We start from the raw sequence: 24,281 nt of genomic DNA on the forward strand, positions 1-24,281 counted from the left end.
TGAGATGACCCAGTAAGCCACCCCGTTGCCAGTTATGTTTCTGCTCGTGTGATTTGGGCCTCACTGGCTAGGCCAATGTTTACTGCCCGCCCATAATTGTCTTTGTTCAGATCTTTATAGAATTCAAATTCCATCGCCTGCCGGGACCCCAGTGAATTACTCTGGGTCTCCAGAGCAGGAGTCCAGTGACAATGCTGTGACACCATTAGCAATGACCACGTTCTCTGAACGAGTCGCTGAAAGATAGGAAAGGTGGAAATGAGACAGAGGAAGGAACATATGACAAATGTTCGGTTTGTAACCGAGCAGAGATCCAATCCGACTACAGGAAACACAGAGCCGTTTCAACACAGCAGAACTGGGACAAAGACCGAGCACAGGAATAGATGAGACATCAAAGGGAATCCAAAAGTCTTTGCTAACGCACAGTTCCTGTCTGAGCTCAGTGCTGCTGACACTGTCACCAATACCTTCATTACCGCCAGCGTCGGCCAGTCCAATGCAACACAGGCTGGTCTCACACATTCCACCCTCCAGAAACATCAGATCATCCAAAAGTGTGAGGATCCCCCATCGCCCCCCTGCTCACTGCAGCACTGGCTCCAGGGTGAGCGACATCTCCATTGTAAAAGTGTCCTCCTCATTTTCAAATCACCCCACGGCTTCATCACCAATATCTCGGTAACCTCCTCCACCCCTACAACCCTCCCTATCTCTGTAACCTCCTCCAACCACTACACCCTCCCTATCTCTGTAAACTCCTCCAACCACTACACCCTCCCTATCTCTGTAACCTCCTCCAACCACTACACCCTCCCTATCTCTGTAACCTCATCCAGCCCCTACAACCCTCCCTATCTCTGTAACCTCCTCCACCCCTACAACCCTCCCTATCTCTGTAACCTCCTCCAACCACTACACCCTCCCTATCTCTGTAACCTCCTCCAACCACTACACCCTCCCTATCTCTGTAACCTCCTCCAACCACTACACCCTCCCTATCTCTGTAACCTCCTCCAACCCCTACAACCCTCCCTATCTCTGTAACCTCCTCCAACCACTACACCCTCCCTATCTCTGTAACCTCCTCCAACCACTACACCCTCCCTATCTCTGTAACCTCCTCCAACCACTACACCCTCCCTATCTCTGTAACCTCCTCCAACCACTACACCCTCCCTATCTCTGTAACCTCCTCCAACCCTACAACCCTCCCTATCTCTGTAACCTCCTCCAGTCCCTACAACCCTCCCTATCTCTGTAACCTCCTCCAGCCCCTACACCCCTCCCTATCTCTGTAACCTCATCCAGCCCCTACAACCCTCCCTATCTCTGTAACCTCCTCCAGCCCCTACAACCCTCCCTATCTCTGTAACCTCATCCAGCCCCTACAACCCTCCCTATCTCTGTAACCTCATCCAGCCCCTACAACACTCCCTATCTCTGTAACCTCATCCAGCCCCTACAACACTCCCTATCTCTGTAACCTCCTCCAGCCCCGACAACCATCCCTATCTCTGTAACCACCTCTAGCTACTACAACCCTCCCTATCTCCGTAACCTCACCCAGCTCCTACAACCCTCCCTATCTCTGTAACCTCCACCAGCTCCTACAACCCTCCCTATCTCTGTAACCTCCACCAGCTCCAACAACCCTCCCTATCTCTCTAACCTCCTCCAACTCCTACAACCCTCACTATCTCTGTAAGCTCATCCAGCTTCTACACCCCTCCCTATCTCTGTAACCTCTTCCAGCTCCTACAACCCTAACTATCTCAGTAACCTCCTCCAGCCACTACAACCCTCCCTATCTCTGTAACCTCCTCCAGCCACTACAACCCTCCCCATCTTTGTAACCTCCTCCACCACCGACAACCCTCCCTATCTCTAACCTCCTCCAGCCCTTACAACCCTCCCTATCTTTGTAACCTCCTCCATCCCTTACAAACCTCCTTATCTCTGTAACTTCCTTCAGCCCCTACAGAACTCCCTATCCCTGTAACCTTCTCCAGCCCCTACAACCCTCCTTGTCTCTGTAAACTCCTCCAGCCCCTACAACCTCCCTACCTCTGTAGCCTCCTCAAGCCACTACAACCCTCCCTACCTCTGTTACCTTCTCCAGCCCCTACAACACTCCCTACCTCTGTAAGCTCCTCCCGCCCCTACAAACCTCCCTATCTCTGTAACTTCCTCCAGTTCCTACAACCCTCCTTATCTCTGAAACCTCCTCCAGCCCCTACAACTTTCCCTACCTCTGTAAGCTCCTCCAGCCCCTGCAACCCTCCCTAACTCTGTAAGCTCCTCCAGCCCCTACAACCACCCCTATCTCTGTAACCTCCTCCAACCACTACACCCTCCCTATCTCTGTAACCTCCTCCAACCACTACACCCTCCCTATCTCTGTAACCTCCTCCAACCACTACACCCTCCCTATCTCTGTAACCTCCTCCAACCACTACACCCTCCCTATCTCTGTAACCTCCTCCAACCCTACAACCCTCCCTATCTCTGTAACCTCCTCCAGTCCCTACAACCCTCCCTATCTCTGTAACCTCCTCCAGCCCCTACAACCCTCCCCCTCTCTGTAACCTCATCCAGCCCCTACAACCCTCCCTATCTCTGTAACCTCCTCCAGCCCCTACAACCCTCCCTATCTCTGTAACCTCATCCAGCCCCTACAACCCTCCCTATCTCTGTAACCTCATCCAGCCCCTACAACACTCCCTATCTCTGTAACCTCATCCAGCCCCTACAACACTCCCTATCTCTGTAACCTCCTCCAGCCCCAACAACCATCCCTATCTCTGTAACCACCTCTAGCTACTACAACCCTCCCTATCTCCGTAACCTCACCCAGCTCCTACAACCCTCCCTATCTCTGTAACCTCCACCAGCTCCTACAACCCTCCCTATCTCTGTAACCTCCACCAGCTCCAACAACCCTTCCTATCTCTCTAACCTCCTCCAACTCCTACAACCCTCACTATCTCTGTAAGCTCATCCAGCTTCTACACCCCTCCCTATCTCTGTAACCTCTTCCAGCTCCTACAACCCTAACTATCTCAGTAACCTCCTCCAGCCACTACAACGCTCCCTATCTCTGTAAACTCTTCCATCCCCCCAAACCCTCCCTTTCTCTGTAACCTCCTCCAGACCCAACATCCGTCACTATCTCTCTAACCTCCACCAGCCCCAAAAACCCTACCTATCTCTCTAACCTCCACCAGCCACTACAACCTTCCCTATCTCTCTAACCTCCACCCGCCCCTACAACACTCCCTATCTCTCTAACCTCCTCCAGCGCCCACAACCCTCCCTATCACTGTAACCTCCTCCAGCCCCTATAACCCTCCCTATATCTGTAACCCCCTCCAGCCCCTATAACCCTCCCTATCTCTGTAACCTTCTCCAGCTCCTACAACCATCCCTATCCCTGTAACCTCCTCCAGCCCCTACAAACCTCCCTATCTCTGTAACTTCCTCCAGTTCCTACAACCCTCCTTATCTCTGAAACCTCCTCCAGCCCCTACAACTTTCCCTACCTCTGTAAGCTCCTCCAGCCCCTGCAACCCTCCCTAACTCTGTAAGCTCCTCCAGCCCCTACAACCACCCCTACCTCTGTAACCTCCTCCAGCCCCTACAACCCTCCCTATCTCTATAACCTCCTCCACACCTTACAAACCTCCCTATCTGTGTAACATCCTCCAGTCACTAAAAAACTCCCTATCTCTGTAACTTTGTCCAGCCCCTACAACGCTCCCTATCTCTGTAACCTCCTCAAGCACCTACAACCCTCGCTATCTCTGTAAGCTCCTCCAGCCCCTTCGACCCTCCCTATCTCTGTAACCTCCTCCAGCCCCTACAACCTTCCCTATCTCTGTAACCTCCTCCAGCGACTACAACCCTCCCTAACACTGTAACCTCCTCCAGCACCTACAACCCTCCCTATCTCTGTAACCTCCTCCAGCACCTACAAACCTCCCTATCTCTGTAACCTCCCTCCAGCTCCTACAACCCACCCTATCTCTGTAACCTCCTCCAGCCCCTACAAACCTCCCTAATTCTGTAACCTCCTCCAGCCCCTACACCCCTCCCTATCTCTGTAACCTCATCCAGCCCCTACAACCCTCCCTATCTCTGTAACCTCCTCCAGCCCCTACAACCCTCCCTATCTCTGTAACCTCATCCAGCCCCTACAACCCTCCCTATCTCTGTAACCTCATCCAGCCCCTACAACACTCCCTATCTCTGTAACCTCATCCAGCCCCTACAACACTCCCTATCTCTGTAACCTCCTCCAGCCCCGACAACCATCCCTATCTCTGTAACCACCTCTAGCTACTACAACCCTCCCTATCTCCGTAACCTCACCCAGCTCCTACAACCCTCCCTATCTCTGTAACCTCCACCAGCTCCTACAACCCTCCCTATCTCTGTAACCTCCACCAGCTCCAACAACCCTCCCTATCTCTCTAACCTCCTCCAACTCCTACAACCCTCACTATCTCTGTAAGCTCATCCAGCTTCTACACCCCTCCCTATCTCTGTAACCTCTTCCAGCTCCTACAACCCTAACTATCTCAGTAACCTCCTCCAGCCACTACAACCCTCCCTATCTCTGTAACCTCCTCCAGCCACTACAACCCTCCCCATCTTTGTAACCTCCTCCACCACCGACAACCCTCCCTATCTCTAACCTCCTCCAGCCCTTACAACCCTCCCTATCTTTGTAACCTCCTCCATCCCTTACAAACCTCCTTATCTCTGTAACTTCCTTCAGCCCCTACAGAACTCCCTATCCCTGTAACCTTCTCCAGCCCCTACAACCCTCCTTGTCTCTGTAAACTCCTCCAGCCCCTACAACCTCCCTACCTCTGTAGCCTCCTCAAGCCACTACAACCCTCCCTACCTCTGTTACCTTCTCCAGCCCCTACAACACTCCCTACCTCTGTAAGCTCCTCCCGCCCCTACAAACCTCCCTATCTCTGTAACTTCCTCCAGTTCCTACAACCCTCCTTATCTCTGAAACCTCCTCCAGCCCCTACAACTTTCCCTACCTCTGTAAGCTCCTCCAGCCCCTGCAACCCTCCCTAACTCTGTAAGCTCCTCCAGCCCCTACAACCACCCCTATCTCTGTAACCTCCTCCAACCACTACACCCTCCCTATCTCTGTAACCTCCTCCAACCACTACACCCTCCCTATCTCTGTAACCTCCTCCAACCACTACACCCTCCCTATCTCTGTAACCTCCTCCAACCACTACACCCTCCCTATCTCTGTAACCTCCTCCAACCCTACAACCCTCCCTATCTCTGTAACCTCCTCCAGTCCCTACAACCCTCCCTATCTCTGTAACCTCCTCCAGCCCCTACAACCCTCCCCCTCTCTGTAACCTCATCCAGCCCCTACAACCCTCCCTATCTCTGTAACCTCCTCCAGCCCCTACAACCCTCCCTATCTCTGTAACCTCATCCAGCCCCTACAACCCTCCCTATCTCTGTAACCTCATCCAGCCCCTACAACACTCCCTATCTCTGTAACCTCATCCAGCCCCTACAACACTCCCTATCTCTGTAACCTCCTCCAGCCCCAACAACCATCCCTATCTCTGTAACCACCTCTAGCTACTACAACCCTCCCTATCTCCGTAACCTCACCCAGCTCCTACAACCCTCCCTATCTCTGTAACCTCCACCAGCTCCTACAACCCTCCCTATCTCTGTAACCTCCACCAGCTCCAACAACCCTCCCTATCTCTCTAACCTCCTCCAACTCCTACAACCCTCACTATCTCTGTAAGCTCATCCAGCTTCTACACCCCTCCCTATCTCTGTAACCTCTTCCAGCTCCTACAACCCTAACTATCTCAGTAACCTCCTCCAGCCACTACAACGCTCCCTATCTCTGTAAACTCTTCCATCCCCCCAAACCCTCCCTTTCTCTGTAACCTCCTCCAGACCCAACATCCGTCACTATCTCTCTAACCTCCACCAGCCCCAAAAACCCTACCTATCTCTCTAACCTCCACCAGCCACTACAACCTTCCTTATCTCTCTAACCTCCACCCGCCCCTACAACACTCCCTATCTCTCTAACCTCCTCCAGCGCCCACAACCCTCCCTATCACTGTAACCTCCTCCAGCCCCTATAACCCTCCCTATATCTGTAACCCCCTCCAGCCCCTATAACCCTCCCTATCTCTGTAACCTTCTCCAGCTCCTACAACCATCCCTATCCCTGTAACCTCCTCCAGCCCCTACAAACCTCCCTATCTCTGTAACTTCCTCCAGTTCCTACAACCCTCCTTATCTCTGAAACCTCCTCCAGCCCCTACAACTTTCCCTACCTCTGTAAGCTCCTCCAGCCCCTGCAACCCTCCCTAACTCTGTAAGCTCCTCCAGCCCCTACAACCACCCCTACCTCTGTAACCTCCTCCAGCCCCTACAACCCTCCCTATCTCTATAACCTCCTCCACACCTTACAAACCTCCCTATCTGTGTAACATCCTCCAGTCACTAAAAAACTCCCTATCTCTGTAACTTTGTCCAGCCCCTACAACGCTCCCTATCTCTGTAACCTCCTCAAGCACCTACAACCCTCGCTATCTCTGTAAGCTCCTCCAGCCCCTTCGACCCTCCCTATCTCTGTAACCTCCTCCAGCCCCTACAACCTTCCCTATCTCTGTAACCTCCTCCAGCGACTACAACCCTCCCTAACACTGTAACCTCCTCCAGCACCTACAACCCTCCCTATCTCTGTAACCTCCTCCAGCACCTACAAACCTCCCTATCTCTGTAACCTCCCTCCAGCTCCTACAACCCACCCTATCTCTGTAACCTCCTCCAGCCCCTACAAACCTCCCTAATTCTGTAACCTCCTCCAGCCCCTACAACTCTCGCTATCTCTGTAAGCTCCTCCAGCCCCTACAACCTTCCCTATCTCTGTAACCTCCTCCAGCGACTACAACCCTCCCTATCTCTGTAACCTCCTCCAACCCCTACAACCCTCCCTATCTCTGTAACGTCCTCCAGCCCTAAGAACCCTCCCTACCTCTGTAACCTCCTCCAGACCTTACAACCCTCTCTATCTGTGTAACCTCCTCCAGCCCCTACAACCCTCCCTTCCTCTGTAAGCTCCTCCCGCCCCTACAACCCTCCCTACCTCTGTTCCTCCTCCAGCCCCTCCAACCTTCCCTATCCGTGTAACCTCCACCAGCCCCGACGACCCTCCTTATCTCTGTAACCTCCTTCAGCCGCTACAACACTCCCTATCCATGTAACTTCCTCCAGCACCTACATCCCTCCCTATCTCTGTAACCTCCTTCAGCCCCTACAGAACTCCCTATCCCTGTAACCTTCTCCAGCCCCTACAACCCTCCTTGTCTCTGTAAACTCCTCCAGCCCCTACAACCTCCCTACCTCTGTAGCCTCCTCAAGCCACTACAACCCTCCCTACCTCTGTTACCTTCTCCAGCCCCTACAACACTCCCTACCTCTGTAAGCTCCTCCCGCCCCTACAACCCTCCCTACCTCTGTTCCTCCTCCAGCCCCTCCAACCTTCCCTATCCGTGTAACCTCCACCAGCCCCGACGACCCTCCTTATCTCTGTAACCTCCTTCAGCCGCTACAACACTCCCTATCCATGTAACTTCCTCCAGCACCTACATCCCTCCCTATCTCTGTAACCTCCTTCAGCCCCTACAAACCTCCCTATCTCTGTAACCTCCTTCAGCCCCTACAAACCTCCCTATCTCTGTTACCTCCTCCAGCCCCTACAACCCTCCCTATCTCTATAACCTCCTCCACACCTTACAACCCTCCCTATCTGTGTAACATCCTCCAGTCACTAAAAAACTCCCTATCTCTGTAACTTTGTCCAGCCCCTACAACCCTCCCTATCTCTGTAACCTCCTCAAGCACCTACAACCCTCGCCATCTCTGTAAGCTCCTCCAGCCCCTTCGACCCTCCCTATCTCTGTAACCTCCTCGAGCTCATACAATCCTCCCTATCTCTGTAACCTCCTCCAGTACCTACAAATCTCCCTATCTCTGTAACCTCCTCCAGCCCCTACAAACCTCCCTAACTCTGTAACCTCCTCCAGCCCCTACAACCCTCCCTATCTCTGTAAGCTCCTCCAGCCCCTACAACCTTCCCTATCTCTGTAACCTCCTCCAGCGACTACAACCCTCCCTAACTCTGTAACCTCCTCCAGCCCCTACAACCCTCCCTATCTCTGTAACCTCCTCCAACCCCTACAACCCTCCCTATCTCTGTAACCTCCTCCAGCCCTAAGAACCCTCCCTACCTCTGTAACCTCCTCCAGACCTTACAACCCTCTCTATCTGTCTAACCTCCTCCAGCCCCACAACCCTCCCTACCTCTGTTCCTCCTCCAGCCCCTCCAACCTTCCCTATCCGTGTAACCTCCACCAGCCCCGACGACCCTCCCTATCTCTGTAACCTCCTTCAGCCCCTACAGAACTCCCTATCCCTGTAACCTTCTCCAGCCCTTACAAACCTCCCTATCTCTGTAACCTCCTCCAGCCCCTACAAACCTCCCTATCTCTGTAACTTCCTCCAGCCTTTAGAACCCTCCCTACCTCTGTAACCTCCTTCAGACCTTACAACCCTTCCTATCTCAGTAACCTCCTCCAGCCACTACAACCCTCCCCATCTTTGTAACCTCCTCCACCACCGACAACCCTCCCTAACTCTAACCTCCTCCAGCCCTTACAACCCTCCCTATTTTTGTAACCTCCTCCATCCCCTACAAACCTCCTTATCTCTGTTACCTCCTCCAGCTCCTACAACCCTCCATATCTCTGTAACCTCCTCCAGCCCTCACAACCCTCCCTATCTCTGTAACCTCCTCCAACCCCTACAAACCTCCCTATCTCTGTAACTTCCTCCAGCCCTTAGAACCCTCCAAAGCTCTGTAACCTCCTCCAGACCTTACAACCTTCCCTATCTGTGTAACCTCCTCCAGTTCCTACAATCCTCCCTATCTCTGTAACCTCCACCAGACCCTACAACCCTCCCTATCTATGTAACCTCCTCCAGCCCCTACAACCCTCCCTATCTCTGTAACCTCCTCCAGCCCCTACAACCCTCCCTATCTCTGTAATCTCCTCCAGCTCCTACAACCCTCCCTATCGCTGTAACCTCCTCCAGCCCCTACAACCCTCCCTATCTCTGTAACCTCCTCCAGCCCCTACAACCCTCCCTATCCCTGTAACCTCCTCCACCCCCTACAACCCTCCCTATCTCTGTAACCTCCTCCAGCTCCTATGACCCTCCCTATCTCTGTAACCTCCTCCAGCTCCCACGACCCTCCCTCCCGGCAGCTCCTGGCCCCGCCCCCGATGTGTAAAACTCCGCCCATAATCTTCCAATCCCCTCCTTCGCGAGGAGGTGGGGGGGTGTTACCAGAGGAGTGGAGAATTGTCAATGGCACACCCCCCCCATTTCCCCTCCCCCAGCATTCGAGAACAAGTAGAGAGGGAGAGGCGGGGTTGCCCTCCGAAACCACGGGCCAGTTACCCTAACAACAGCACAGGGCAAACCTTCAGAGGCAAAAAAACTCCTGGGGAAAAGTCCACCGGCAATCGGAAAAGCCTGGGATGATAAATGATGTTCAACATGGACCTTTCAAAGGGAAGTCCTGCTTGACTAACTTGATGTTCTATTTATTTTTTGTTATTTCTTCATGCAAGGCGGGCATTGCTGGCAACAGCAGCCTTTCTCACCCACCCCTAATTGCCCCTGGTGCTGATAGGCCAGCTCGGCCATTTCAGGGGGCGGTTAAGAACCAGCCACGTTGCCTCGTGGGCCTGGAGTCACGTGTAGTCCAGACCGGGTAAAAATGGAGGATTTCCTCCACGTTCGTGGGGCATGCGAGTTTTTGCAGTGATGGACACCGGTCGGCATGGTCACCATCACTGAGAGCTGCTTTCAATTGCAGATTTTATTCGTTGAGTTTAAACTGCTCCAGCTGTCGTGGTGCGATTTGAATCCATGTCCACGGAGGATTATCCTGGGACCTGTCGAGTTGCTAGCCCAGTGACCATAACCACTCCGCCAACCTCTCCCCGGTTGAGTGCTTGGGTGAAGGAATGGAGAGGGTTGATGAGGGTAGTGCGGTGGATGTTGTGTATATGGACTTCCGGCCAGGTGTTTGACAAAGCGCCAGCTCATAGGCTTGATAGTGCGATTACTTGCCGTGGGATTAAAGAGATATAGGGAACTTGAATACAAAACTGGCCCAGGAACAGAGTAGAGAGTTGTGGGGGAATGGTTGTTTTTCAAGCTGGAGGGAGGGATATACGGTGGTGTTCGATGTTGGCACTGCTTTATCATAGGTAGGCATGAGCTGGAGTTGGGTTCACAGGGCTCAATTTCAAAAGTTGGTAGATGACACGAAACTATGAAATGTAGATAATAAGGAGGATATTAATAGAGTCCAGGAGGACATGAACAGACTGGTTAAAAAGTGCAGGCGCATGGTAGATGCAATTTGTCAAAGTGTTGCAGAGTTTTCAGAGCAAGTTGTTGGACGTGGATTGGCATGAAGGCTCCACAGACGCAATTTGTCATGCAGAAGTGTGAAGCCATACATCTTGGTAGGAAGAATGGGAAAAGGTTATATGAATTCAATGGTACATTTTAAAGGGAGTGCCGGAACAGAGAGCCCTGAGGCATATGAGATCTTTGGTTTTGTTAATAGAGGAACAAAGTACAAAAACAAGGAAGTTACTGGCCAATCTTTTATAAAATCACTGGTTAGACCTCAGCTGGAGGATTGTGTCCAATTCTGGGCCCCGCACTTTAGGAAGGATGTCAAGGCCTTGGAGAGGGTGCGGAGGAGATTTACCCAGAATGTTCCCAGGGATGAGGGGACTTCAGTTAATGTGAAAAGACCGGAGAAGCTGGGATTGTTCTCCTTAGAGCAGGGAAGGTTAAGGGGGAGATTTAACTGAGGCGTTCAAAATCATGAGGGGTTTGGATAGAGTCAATAAGGAGAAGCTGTTTCCAGCGGCAGGAGGGTCGGTAACCAGAGGGACACTGACTTAGAAGGGGAGAGGGCACTCAGTAGAGCAGAGGCCTTCGCCATGTTGTGTTAACTCAATGTTTTTAAGAGCTTCCATCTCACTGATGAGGCTTCCAGCCCGGCCACATCCAACAACCTGCTTTGAAAACTCTGCTCACATTTTGACTCTCTGTGGCAAATTTCACCACAGCAGCAGAGACAACATTAAAAGCAGTCAAAAACATTTGAAAACAAGAAATGTATATTTGCCCCCGTGTCCCAGTGTTACTGGACCCTTTAAAAGATTCCAGAATCTGGATCCACATCTTCATCTCTGCCAGAAACTAATCAGTTTTTCCTTGGGACATACCTTACCTGTGTCCCAAGTTTCAATGGAGTTCATCCATTAATTTTTGAGATATATAAACGACAGATGCAACCAAGGCAGAGTCCATGGGTGGGCCCATCTTCAAAGGCAGAGGTAAAAATCATCAAAAGGACCAGAGGGGGAGATGAGGAGAATTCCTTTTTGTTTACACAGCGAGTTGTTGTGATCTGGAAGGCGCTGCCTGAAAGGGCGGTGGAAGCAGATTCAATAGGAACTTTCAAAAGGGGGAATTGGATAAATACTTGAAGGGGAAAAAATTGCAGAGCTGTGGGAAAAGGTAGGGGAGTGGTAGGACTAATTGGATAGATCTATCAAAGAGCTAGCATGGACATGATGGGCTGAATGGACTCCTCCCACGTTGAGTGACTTGTTACATTCCATGGTCAGACCCCAGGACATGTGGGGGGGTGGGGGGGAAGGTCTGGTTAGGGATGAGTAATCTTTTGTTGAAAGTAGATACAAGTTGAAATTCGAGATACTTGCTCAGTGAATATAGACACAAGGCTCGATGGGTTTTGAACAAAGATAAACAAACTTTCTATACAAGATCAGAAAGATAAAACAATTTACAATATCTATCTTACACTCTAACATTCAGGGTAAGTATGAGCTACGTGTGAATTAACAGACAAACTGTGGTCGAACGCGTCATGCTACAGAGTAAGTGACAAGTGCGACCGAGGCAGAGTCCATGGATTTCTCAAGAAACGACCTAGATGTCAGTCAATCTCCCTGAAGCTTTGTCTTTCTCATGAGGGTTTCCAATCTCCACCTTTGATGACCCTGCCTTGGGATTCGCTCCAAACGTCTCTCCCACTTGGAGGGGCTTTAACAATGGCCCACCCCGCGGGGTCTCAATCTCATCTTCTGAGATTCCTTCTCCCTGGAGCCCTGAGTAGACGCAACGCTAGCTGACAAGCACACTTTCAGGCCTATGGCCGTGCCAAGCAGAACACCATTTACTCCAAAGGGTACCTCGGCCCACAGGCACAGTATGGAGTCTATGAAAGGCAGCTCTTTCTTTAATTCGGAGCCTATTTCTTTGCTTCCTTCTTTTAACTTACTTAACTGGGCCCTATTCCTGTCCCTGTGCCTGTGACACTTCTTGGCTAGCACTGACCCCCCTGGGAAAGAGCTGTTCGCTGACCCTTGAACTAATCTGGGCCACCTATCAAAATACTCCCAGAGGGTCCCACCCTTGTTACTTTTTTTATTACCCATTCATGGGATGTGGGTGTCACTGGCTAGGCCAGCATTTATTGCCCATCCCTAGTTGCCCTTCAGAAGGTGGTGGGTGAGCTGCCTTCTTGGACCGCTGCAGTCCCTGTGGTGTAGGTACACCCACACAGCGCTGTTAGGGAGGGAGTTCCAGGATTTTGACCCAGCGACAGTGAAGGAACAGCCGATACATTTCCAAGTCGGGGTGCTGAGTGGCTTGGAGGGGGACTTCCAGGTGGTGGGTGTACCCATCTATCTGCTGCCCTTGTCCTTCTGGATGGTAGTGGTCGTGGGTTTGGAAGGTGCTGCCTAAGGAGCCTTGGTGAATTCCTGCAGTGCATCTTGTGCGTCGGTGGTGGAGGGAGTGAATGTTAGCGGCTGGGGTGCTAATCAAGCGGGGCTGCTTTGTCCTGAATGGCAGGAGCCCAAGTAACAGCACTGTCCCTTAAATGTCACGATGCCCATGGACTACAAACTTAACAAAGCACAAAAGAGATGGTGAGTTGAATTTCTAACAGACTGATGAGGAGGACGTTATGACACTTTGGGTCCTACTCACCATGGTGTGTGGGTGGCACTGAAAGGTGCAGCCAGTTTTTAGTGTCAGTATCGACAGGATGAAGAGTGCTCTGGTTTAACTCTGAGGTGAGAGTCAGGATGTGCTGATTCGGAGAGACTTGTGTGCCACAGTGCAGTCCAGTGCTGCTCCGCTGAGGTAATGGAATCTCTCTCAGAAGTGGATTTCCGTTCCTTTGTGCCTATAGCCACACAACCGACTGTGGATCGATCGTGGGCAGCAGGCATCCTCTGCCCTCTCTCCCACCCCTGACACCACCACTTGGGCAGTCCAGGCAGTGACTGGTGTGGACTCACCCACGCCTCACCATGCGCACATGTGACAGGTTTTCTATACGCATGAGTGTGTGCGCGTGAGTGTGTGTATGAGTGTGTGTGTGTGTGTGTGTGCATGTATGTGAGCGCAAGAGGGTGAATGTGTGAGTGTGGAGAGTGTGTGCACGTCAGAGAGAGTGTGTGTGCATGAGAAAGTGTGTGTGTGTGAGTGTGAGAAAGTTTGTGCAAATGCGTGAGCACAAAAGAATGTTTGTGTGTGTGAGCACGAGTGTAAGTGAGTTTGTGTGTGAGCACGAGTGTGTGTGAGCATGAGAGAGTGTGTGTGCATGAGTGTGTGTACGCGTGTATGTATGTGTGTGCGTGCATGTGTGCGCGCGAGAGAGTATATGTGTTTGCATGTGTGGATGAGAGAGTGTGTAAGAATGTGTACGAGAGTCTGTGCGCACGTGCACGAACACACAAACTCTCTCGTGCGCACACATACACACTCTCTCACGCACACATGCACACACACACACACACACACACGTGCGTGCACACAGTCTCTCTCAGGAGAGTTTGTTTTTTGACACAGCGAGTTGTTGTGGTCTGGAAGGCGCTGCCTGAAAGGATGGTGGAAGCAGATTCAATAGGAACTTTCCAAAGGGGGGAGTTGGAGAAATACTCCAAGGGGAAAGATTTGAATTGGGTGGTGGGGGAAAGAGCAGGGGGCAGTGTGAGACTAACTGGAAACATCACAGAGCTGCCACAAACACAATGAACTGAAGGGCCTCTTTCAGTGCAGTGAGAATGAAAATAGGAGTGGACAGAAAGCATGAGCTGACATTGTCCACATCGGGTCAAGGCGGACTGTCTTGCTGAGCTACGCTGTGCTAAGTTTAATCTACTTCCTGTGCAACATTCTGGGGTCTGTCAAGCAGCAATTGATGTTACTGAGGTCCAGATGTCTGGTCTGAAGTTCACCAGACAGTGTAAATAGACAGGCCCACACCATCCGGCTACCAAGACAGTATCCACTGACCTCGCACAGCTACTGTTAACTGACAGTGGATGACCAGGGTGCTTTCTCGCACCAATATATTAGCAAAGGTGTCAAACCTGCAAGTGTATTGAAGAACTTTGTTTTTGACTTTCCAATCATGCATGGTCTTCCTCTCCAAGACTCCCAATGAAGGTTTCACTTCAATCTGTGGTCTTACCTGGGAGCTTTATTCTGTATCTAACCCTGTGCTGTACCTGTCCTGGGAGTGTTTGATGGGGACAGTGTAGAGGGAGCTTTAGTCTGTATCTAACCCCGCGCTGTACCTGTCCTGGGAGTGTTTGATGGGGACAGTGTAGAGGGAGCTTTACTCTGTATCTAACCCCGTGCTGTACCTGCCCTGGGAGTGTTTGATGGGGACAGTGTAGAGGGAGCTTTACTCTGTATCTAACCCCGTGCTGTACCTGTCCTGGGAGTGTTTGATGGGGACAGTGTAGAGGGAGCTTTACTCTGTATCTAACCCCGTGCTGTACCTGCCCTGGGAGTGTTTGATGGGGACAGTGTAGAGGGAGCTTTACTCTGTATCTAACCCCGTGCTGTACCTGCCCTGGGAGTGTTTGATGGGGACAGTGTAGAGGGAGCTTTACTCTGTATCTAACCCCGTGCTGTACCTGCCCTGGGAGTGTTTGATGGGGACAGTGTAGAGGGAGCTTTACTCTGTATCTAACCCCGTGCTGTACCTGACCTGGGAGTGTTTGATGGGGGACAGTGTAGAGGGAGCTTTACTCTGTATCTAACCCCGTGCTGTACCTGTCCTGGGAGTGTTTGATGGGGACAGTGTAGAGGGAGCTTTACTCTGTATCTAACCCCGTGCTGTACCTGTCCTGAGAGTGTTTGATGGGGACAGTGTAGAGGGAGCTTTACTCTGTATCTAACCCCGTGCTGTACCTGAGGGGAACTATTGCAAGTTACAGTAACCACCGCCCGGGTACATATTGAGAATGAGCTTGTGAATCCAGCCATGGGTCACAGGTGTGAGCGTTCGTTGTTCCGGTGCCTAGAGAGAAGCACATCAACGTTCTGCTGGATTCATTGCCTGTGGATTATCTCTCGATGGTGAGGGAGGCTTGACGTTAATGTTCATGGATCAGAGGCGTGGAAATGTGTCCGGACTTCCTGTCAGGGCCCGAGGGATCGAGCTGGATGTTCACGGTCCGCTGGAGTTTCAGTCATGTTCTACCGACCTCCCGAGAGCCAAGGTCATCCCCCAGTGACTGCCCAGTACCAGACCCTGCAGGCCGGCCGAGACCTCAATCAGCGTCTCTCATTCCCACATGATCCCGGCACTGACCCCGCAGCTCACCTATCACCCCCGACCCCTGACCTTCACTGGCTCCCAGTGCGGCAAGTTTCAACCCTCGCACGCTTGCCTTCCAATCCCTCAGTGCCTTCCCCCTCTCCCTACTGGCCAAATCCGTCAGCATCTCAGCCGAAAGGAAAACGTCCCAAAGATGGCGCTGGCGAAGCAGGACATGAGGGATTCTCCCTAAGTCCTGGGGCCTACGTTTCTGCCTCCATCAAAGGCACCAAAACATAGTTGGACGTTGTCACGTCACTGTTTCTGGGAACTTGCTGGCGCACGCGCGCTGCTGCGTAAGCGACATTACAGCAGTGACGGCCCGGCTGACATAATTCACTGGCCATGAAGTGTTTCAGAAATAACAACCTGAGGTGGTGAAATGTGCTACGGAAATGCAAGCCCTTTCCTATCTCTGTAACCTCATCCAGCCCCCACAACACTCCCTATCTCTGTAACCTCATCCAGCCCGTACAACACTCCCTATCTCTGTAACGTCATCCAGCCCCCACAACCCTCCCTATCTCTGTAACCTCATCCAGCCCCTACAACCCTCCCTATCTCTGTAACCTCCTCCAGCACCTACAACCCTCCCTATCTCAGTAACCTCCTCCAGCCCCTACAACCCTCCCTATCTCTGTAACCTCCTCCAGCCCCTACAACCCTCCCTACCTCTGTAACCTCCTCCAGCCCCTACAACTCTCCCTATTTCTGCAACCTCCTCCAGCCCCTACAACCCTCCTTATCTCTGTTACCTCCTCCAGCCCCTACAACCCTCCCTACCTCTGTAACCTCCTCCAGCCCCTACAACTCTCCCTATCTCTGCAACCTCCTCCAGCCCCTACAACCCTCCCTATCTCTGTTACCTCCTCCAGCCCCTACAACTCTCCCTATCTCTGCAACTTCCTCCAGCCCCTACAACCCTCCCTATCTCTGTAACCTCCTCCAGCCCCTACAACCCTCCCTATCTCTGTTACCTCCTCCAGCCCCTACAACCCTCCCTACCTCTGTAACCTCCTCCAGCCCCTAAAACCCTCCCTACCTCTGTAACCTCCTCCAGCCCCTACAACCCACCCCTATCACTGTGACCTCCTCCAGCCCCTACAACACTCCCTATCTCTGGAACCTCCTCCAGCCCCAACAACCCTCCCTACCTCAGTAACCTCCTCCAGCCCCTACAACCCTCCCTATCTCTGTAACCTCCTCCAGCCTCTACAACCCTCCCTATCTCCGTAACCTCCCTGAGCCCCTACCACCCTTCCTGTCTCTGTAACCTCCTCCAGCCCGTACAACCCTCCCTACCTCTGTAACCTCCTCCAGCCCCTACAACTCTCCCTATCTCTGCAACCTCCTCCAGCCCCTACAACCCTCCTTATCTCTGTTACCTCCTCCAGCCCCTACAACCCTCCCTACCTCTGTAACCTCCTCCAGCCCCTACAACTCTCCCTATCTCTGCAACCTCCTCCAGCCCCTACAACCCTCCCTATCTCTGTTACCTCCTCCAGCCCCTACAACTCTCCCTATCTCTGCAACTTCCTCCAGCCCCTACAACCCTCCCTATCTCTGTAACCTCCTCCAGCCCCTACAACTCTCCCTATCTCTGTTACCTCCTCCAGCCCCTACAACCCTCCCTACCTCTGTAACCTCCTCCAGCCCCTAAAACCCTCCCTACCTCTGTAACCTCCTCCAGCCCCTACAACCCACCCCTATCACTGTGACCTCCTCCAGCCCCTACAACACTCCCTATCTCTGGTACCTCCTCCAGCCCCAACAACCCTCCCTACCTCAGTAACCTCCTCCAGCCCCTACAACCCTCCCTATCTCTGTAACCTCCTCCAGCCTCTACAACCCTCCCTATCTCCGTAACCTCCCTGAGCCCCTACCACCCTTCCTGTCTCTGTAACCTCCTCCAGCCCGTACAACACTCCCTATCTCTGTAACCTCATCCAGCCCCCACAACCCTCCCTATCTCTGTTACCTCCTCCAGCCCCTACAACCCTCCCTACCTCTGTAACCTCCTCCAGCCCCTACAACTCTCCCTATCTCTGCAACCTCCTCCAGCCCCTACAACCCTCCCTATCTCTGTTACCTCCTCCAGCCCCTACAACTCTCCCTATCTCTGCAACCTCCTCCAGCCCCTACAACCCTCCCTATCTCTGTAACCTCCTCCAGCCCCTACAACCCTCCCTATCTCTGTTACCTCCTCCAGCCCCTACAACCCTCCCTACCTCTGTAACCTCCTCCAGCCCCTACAACACTCCCTATCTCTGGAACCTCCTCCAGCCCCAACAACCCTCCCTACCTCAGTAACCTCCTCCAGCCCCTACAACCCTCCCTATCTCTGTAACCTCCTCCAGCCTCTACAACCCTCCCTATCTCCGTAACCTCCCTGAGCCCCTACCACCCTTCCTGTCTCTGTAACCTCCTCCAGCCCGTACAACACTCCCTATCTCTGTAACCTCATCCAGCCCCCACAACCCTCCCTATCTCTGTTACCTCCTCCAGCCCCTACAACCCTCCCTACCTCTGTAACCTCCTCCAGCCCCTACAACTCTCCCTATCTCTGCAACCTCCTCCAGCCCCTACAACCCTCCCTATCTCTGTTACCTCCTCCAGCCCCTACAACTCTCCCTATCTCTGCAACCTCCTCCAGCCCCTACAACCCTCCCTATCTCTGTAACCTCCTCCAGCCCCTACAACCCTCCCTATCTCTGTTACCTCCTCCAGCCCCTACAACCCTCCCTACCTCTGTAACCTCCTCCAGCCCCTACAACACTCCCTATCTCTGGAACCTCCTCCAGCCCCAACAACCCTCCCTACCTCAGTAACCTCCTCCAGCCCCTACAACCCTCCCTATCTCTGTAACCTCCTCCAGCCTCTACAACCCTCCCTATCTCCGTAACCTCCCTGAGCCCCTACCACCCTTCCTGTCTCTGTAACCTCCTCCAGCCCCAACAACCCTCCCTACCTCTGTAACCTGCTCCAGCCCCTACATCCCTCCCTATCTCTGGAACCTCCTCCAGCCCCGAGGTGGAGGCGATGGCGCGGTGCCATTGTCACTGGACACCTAATCCAGAGCCCCAGAGTAATGCTCCAGGCCCCAGATTCGAACTGAAAGATGGTGGAATTTGTATTCAGTAAATAAATCTGGAATGAAAAGTCTGACGATGACCATGAAATGATTGTTGTTAAAACCCACCTGGGCCACTAATGCCCTTTAGGGAGGGAACACTCTATCTGTCGTCCTTACCTGGACTGGTCTACATGTGACTCCAGACCCACAGCAATGTGTATCTTAAATGCCCTCTGAAATGGCCCTGTGAGACATTGAGTTGTATCAAACTGGTACAAAGTCACAAAAAAGGAATGAAACTGGACGGACCACCCGGCATTGATCTGGGCACCGGAAACGACAACGGCAAACTCAGCCCTGTAGATCCTGCAAAATCCTCCTTACTAACACCTGGGGGCGAGTGCCAGAATTGGGAGAGCTGTCTCACAGACTAGTCAAGCAACAGCCTGACATAGTCATCCTCACAGAATCATCTCTGACAGATAATGTCCCAGACTCCACCATCACCATCCCTGGGTATGTCCTGTCCCACCGGCAGGACATGCCCAGCAGAGGTGGCGGCACAGTGGTAAACAGTCAGGAGGGAGTTGCCCTGGGTGTCCTCAACATTGTCCTCAACAAGATAACTGATGGTGCTAAATGCTGGCCCAGCCAGCAAACCCCACATACTGTGAATGAATAAAAATAGTCCGTCCTTATCTCCGTAACATTCTCCAGCCACTACAATCCTCCCTGTCTCTGTAACCCCCTCCAGCATCTACAACCCTCCCTATCTCTGTAACGTCCTCCAGCCCCGACAACCCTCCCTATATCTGTAACTTCCTCCAGCCCCGACAACCCTCCCTATAGCTGTAACCTTCTCCAGCCCCTACAATCCTCCTTATCACTGTAGCCTCCTCCAGTCCATACAACCCGCCGTATCTCTGTAACCTCCTCCAGTCCATACAACCCTCCCTATATCTGTAACGTTCTTCTGTCCCTATAATCTGTTCTATCTCAATAACCTCCTCCAGTCTCGACAACCCTCCCTATCCCTGTAACCTCCTCCAGACACTAGAACCCACCCTATCTTTGTAGCCTACTCCAGCCTCTACAACCCTCACTATCCCTGTAACCTCCTCCAGTCCCCACAACCCACCCTATCTGTATAACCTCCACAAGCACGCTACAACCCTCCCTATCCCTGTAACCTCCTCCAGCCCCTACAACCCTCCCTATCCCTGTAACCTCCTCCAGCCCCTACAACCCTTCGAGGTCTCTGCGCTCATCTAATTCCGGCCTCTTGTGCTCCAAACGATTTCCCAATCCATCCACCATTGGCGGCCGTGCCTGTACCTGCCTGGGGCCCTGAGCTCTGGAATTCCCTCCCTAAACCTGTGTGACTCCCTTTCCTCATTGAAGAACAACCTTGGACTGACCCTTTGATGACCTGATAGGCTGTCTCCGTAGGGTGGCTCAGTGCCAAAGTTTAGTTGCTTTGTTTAGTCCCTACAAAAAGCCACGAGGGGCGTTTTGGCTCACTTATACGTGCTACATACATGCACGTTATGGTCTTGTTCATCTCAGGGATGGGCTTTGGAATCCAGAGTCAGTAGTCATTAAACCGCAGGCTGGCGAAACTGTGGTTTTCAGGCCATCAGTTTGCTTCTTCCTTGCACCATGCAACCAACCAGGGCCGAAGCCTTGAGGGAACTCTGGAAATTCCCAAACACGTGATATAATTAGGTTCCCTTAGCTTTCGGTAATCGGCGTAAAAAATCTCCGTGGGGAGAAATTTCCCATCCCAGTTAGACTGCGGCTTTTGAATAATTGATTCAGTGCCAAGCCTTCGGGTACCAGGCCTTAAATGAGGCCCTGTCAGGATATCTTGAAATAAGAACAGGAAGTAATAGTTCGATTGTTGCTTCATTGCATTGTTTGCTTATTGCAACACGGTGTTAAGTTCCATTCCTCGGATCCTTCTCCTCGACGTGCTGAGGGGGTCCGGCTTCGCCCGGGCGGACTGATCTCCCACCAGTGGAGCGGCCACGTCTCGTGCTCTCCAAAGCGCGGCGGCCTTAGCGCCCCGGGCTTTCCTGCCTTTGAGCCTGAAGGTCGAGAGTTCAAGGTCCCACTCCAGAGAATTGAGCATCATCCAGGACGACGTGCTCAGTAGGGTACGGAGGGAGTGCTGCACTGTCAGAGGGTCAGTACTGAGGGAGTGCTGCACTGTCGGGGGGTCAGTACTGAGGGAGTGCTGCACTGTCGGGGGGTCAGTACTGAGGGAGTGCTGCACTGTGAGAGGGTCAGTACTGAGGGAGTGCTGCACTGTCAGTGAGTCAGTACTGAGGGAGTGCTGCACTGTCGGGGGGTCAGTACTGAGGGAGTGCTGCACTGTCGGGGGGTCAGTACTGAGGGAGTGCTGCACTATCGGAGGGTGAGTACTGAGGGAGTGCCGCACTGCCAGAGGGTCAGTACTGAGGGAGTGCTGCACTGTCGGGGGGTCAGTACTGAGGGAGCGCTGCACTGTCAGAGGGTCAGTACTGAGGGAGCGCTGCACTGTCAGAGGGACAGTACTGAGGGAGTGCGGCACTGTCAGAGGGTCAGTGCTGAGGGAGTGCTGCACTGTCGGAGGGTCAGTCCTGAGGGAGTGCTGAACTGTCGGAGGGTCAGTACTGAGGGAGTGCTGCACTGCCAGAGGGTCAGTACTGAGGGAGTGCTGCACTGTCAGAGGGTCAGTACTGAGGGAGTGCTGCACTGCCGGAAAGTCAGTATTGACTGGGGGACTGTATTGTCAGAGAATCAGTACTGAGGGAGTGCTGCACTGTCGGAGGGTCAGTACTGAGGGAGTGCTGCACTGTCAGAGGGTCAGTACTGAGGGAGTGCTGCACTGTCAGAGGGTCATTACTGAGGGAGTGCTGCACTGTCGGAGGGTCAGTACTGAGGGAATGTTGCACTGTGAGAGGGTCGGTACTGAGGGAGTGCTGCACAGTTGGACTGTCAGTACCAAGGAAGTACTGTACTGTCAGAGGGTCAGTACTGAGGGAGTGCTGCACTGTCGGACGATCAGTCCTGAGGGAGTGCTGCACTGTCGGAGGGTCAGTACTGAGGGAGTGCTGCACTGTCGGAGGGTCAGTACTGAGGGAGTGCTGCACTGTCGGAGGGTCAGTACTGAGGGAGTGCTGCACTGTCAGAGAATCGGTACTGAGGGGGTGATGCACTCTAATTGTAATTTTGGTTGCCCTGAATCTAAACTGTTTTCATCATATTTCTGTGGTTTATTGTAAAGTAGGTTTATGGGTGAGTGTAGATGGTTCTGCCTGTGTGACTTATTTTGAACTGGAGTCAGATAGGCTGCAATCTTGAAATTACCAAAATAAGCTAGAGCTGAAATGCATTTGAAATGCTAATGAGTAAACGTGGACGGGTGCTTAGAACGTAGGGTGTGAAAGAAATTTGTATTTTTAGTTTGGGTTTCAAACGGATGATAGGATGTTTGCAACTAACAAGATAAGCAAGGCCAAGCAGTGTGTTTATTTTTCCCAAAGGTGCTGACCATATTGGCAACATGAAAGTTTTTATATCATGGGAAAAGTAAATTTCCAAAGACATATTGAACAATAGAATTTACAGCTTAAAGAGAGAGAAACATATATAAAGAGAATAAAAGGCTATGTTAAGGGACCACATAAGATTTAAGAGGACTGTCTAAAACAGCCCTGGGGAAACCCCCAGCCACTTTAGCAGTGGTCTGCTGTGTCCTGTAACCAAGGGTGGAGAAAAGGCTTTGAAATTGCAGTGTCAAGTGTGGGTCCTGTGGTAAACTTTCTAGCTTGTTATTTAAATTTAAAATCCATTTTGGACTGTTGCCTTAAAGAGGGTGTGTAGTTGGGTGTCAGGTTAAGTAGGAATTTAGGGATTTGTGACAGTAGTAAGTAAACACAACCTTACGAATGTGCTTGAAATCTTTTCTTTTGTTAATGAATGTTTTAATTTAGTTTTTAAAATCTCTAAATGTGCTCGTGGACTCATTACTTCCGAATTCAGTGCACAAATCTCCTCGTAATAAATACAAATTGCAAAACTGTTGTGGTAGCATGACTAAGTTTCCCCTGTGGATTTGGTCCACCTGGCACACATCACCTGCCACGTAATAGCCTGGTAATTCTTTAAAGTTAATTTTTGCCGTGTAATTTCATTTTGTGCATTTAAAATTAAATTTAACTTTTGTAAATGTTTTACATTTTGTAAATGTAATTTTTAAAATTAGACGCTGTTAGACCAGACGCCGATGTAGATCAGCGAGGGCAGGGGAATAGATAAACTGTACAGCATAATTCCCGGCCTTAGAGAGGGTGCAGAGGAGATTGAATAGAATGATCCCAGGGATGAAGTTCTACAGTTGATGTGGGGGGATTGTCCTCCTTACAGCAGAGGTTAAGGGGGAGATTTAATCGAGGCGTACAGAATCATGAGGGGCTTTGGATAGGGCAAATAAGGAGACATTGTTTCCACTGGGCAGGAGGGTCGGTAACCAGAGGGACACAGATTGAAGAGAATCGGGAAAAGAACCAGAGGGGGAGAGGAGGAGAATTATTTTTGGACACAGCGAGTTGTTGTGATCTGGAAGGCGCTGCCTGAAAGGGTGATGGAAGCAGATTCAATAGGAACTTTCAAAAGGGGGAATTAGAGAAATATTTGAAGGGGAAGAATTTGCAGGGATATGAGATAAGATTCAGAGGGGTTTGGTGGGGGCGAGAGTGGAACTAATTGGATAGAACTTTCAAAGGGCCAGCAAAGGCACGATGGGCTGAATGGCCTCCTCCTTAGCTGTTGGAATCTCTGATTGTCAGCGTGCTGAAACCAGGGTGGAATGTTAATCGCTCGGTTATAATCTCATTCCCGCTAACCGTGCGTTCCATTTCCTTCCCCAACAGACGCAGTTTGATCAAACTATCCCTGATCTTCAGTCACATGCTAGCCGATCTCCGAGCAATATTCCCAAATGGATTCTACCACGGAGACACCTACCGGATCACCAAAATGGACGCCGCCGAGTTCTGGAAGAAATCCTTTGGCGATGAGTGAGTAACATGCAATGGTTCATGTTGGAGGCCAACATGGTCAGGGTCCTGTCAAACATTGTGGGGTATGGTTTAGATACAGAGTAAAGCTCCCTCAACACTGCCCCCTTCAAACCCTCCCAGGGCAGGTACAGCACGGGGTTAGATACAGAGTAAAGCTCCCTCTACACTGTCCCCATCAAACACTCCCAGGGCAGGTACAGCACGGGGTTAGATACAGAGTAAAGCTCCCTCTACACTGTCCCCATCAAACACTCCCAGGACAGGTACAGCACTGGGTTAGATACAGAGTAAAGCTCCCTCTACACTGTCCCCATCAAACACT

The 24,281-nt window shown here is 51.9% G+C and overlaps 1 protein-coding gene across 4 annotated transcripts in view; it reads left to right on the plus strand.

Annotated features, from left to right (window-relative positions):
* Positions 1 to 24,281, plus strand: part of LOC144671570 (E3 ubiquitin-protein ligase CBL-like) — a 61,846-nt gene that overhangs the window by 9,372 nt on the left and 28,193 nt on the right. For all 4 annotated transcript variants that reach the window (XM_078533524.1, XM_078533526.1, XM_078533527.1 and 1 more), the window contains exon 2: positions 23,810 to 23,956. In XM_078533524.1, coding sequence (XP_078389650.1) covers positions 23,810 to 23,956 — 147 coding nt within the window. The remainder of the gene's footprint in view (positions 1 to 23,809; positions 23,957 to 24,281) is intronic.

Source organism: Cetorhinus maximus, chromosome 33 (genome assembly GCF_964194155.1).
Source record: "Cetorhinus maximus chromosome 33, sCetMax3.hap1.1, whole genome shotgun sequence".
Classification (NCBI taxonomy): Eukaryota; Metazoa; Chordata; class Chondrichthyes; order Lamniformes; family Cetorhinidae; genus Cetorhinus; species Cetorhinus maximus.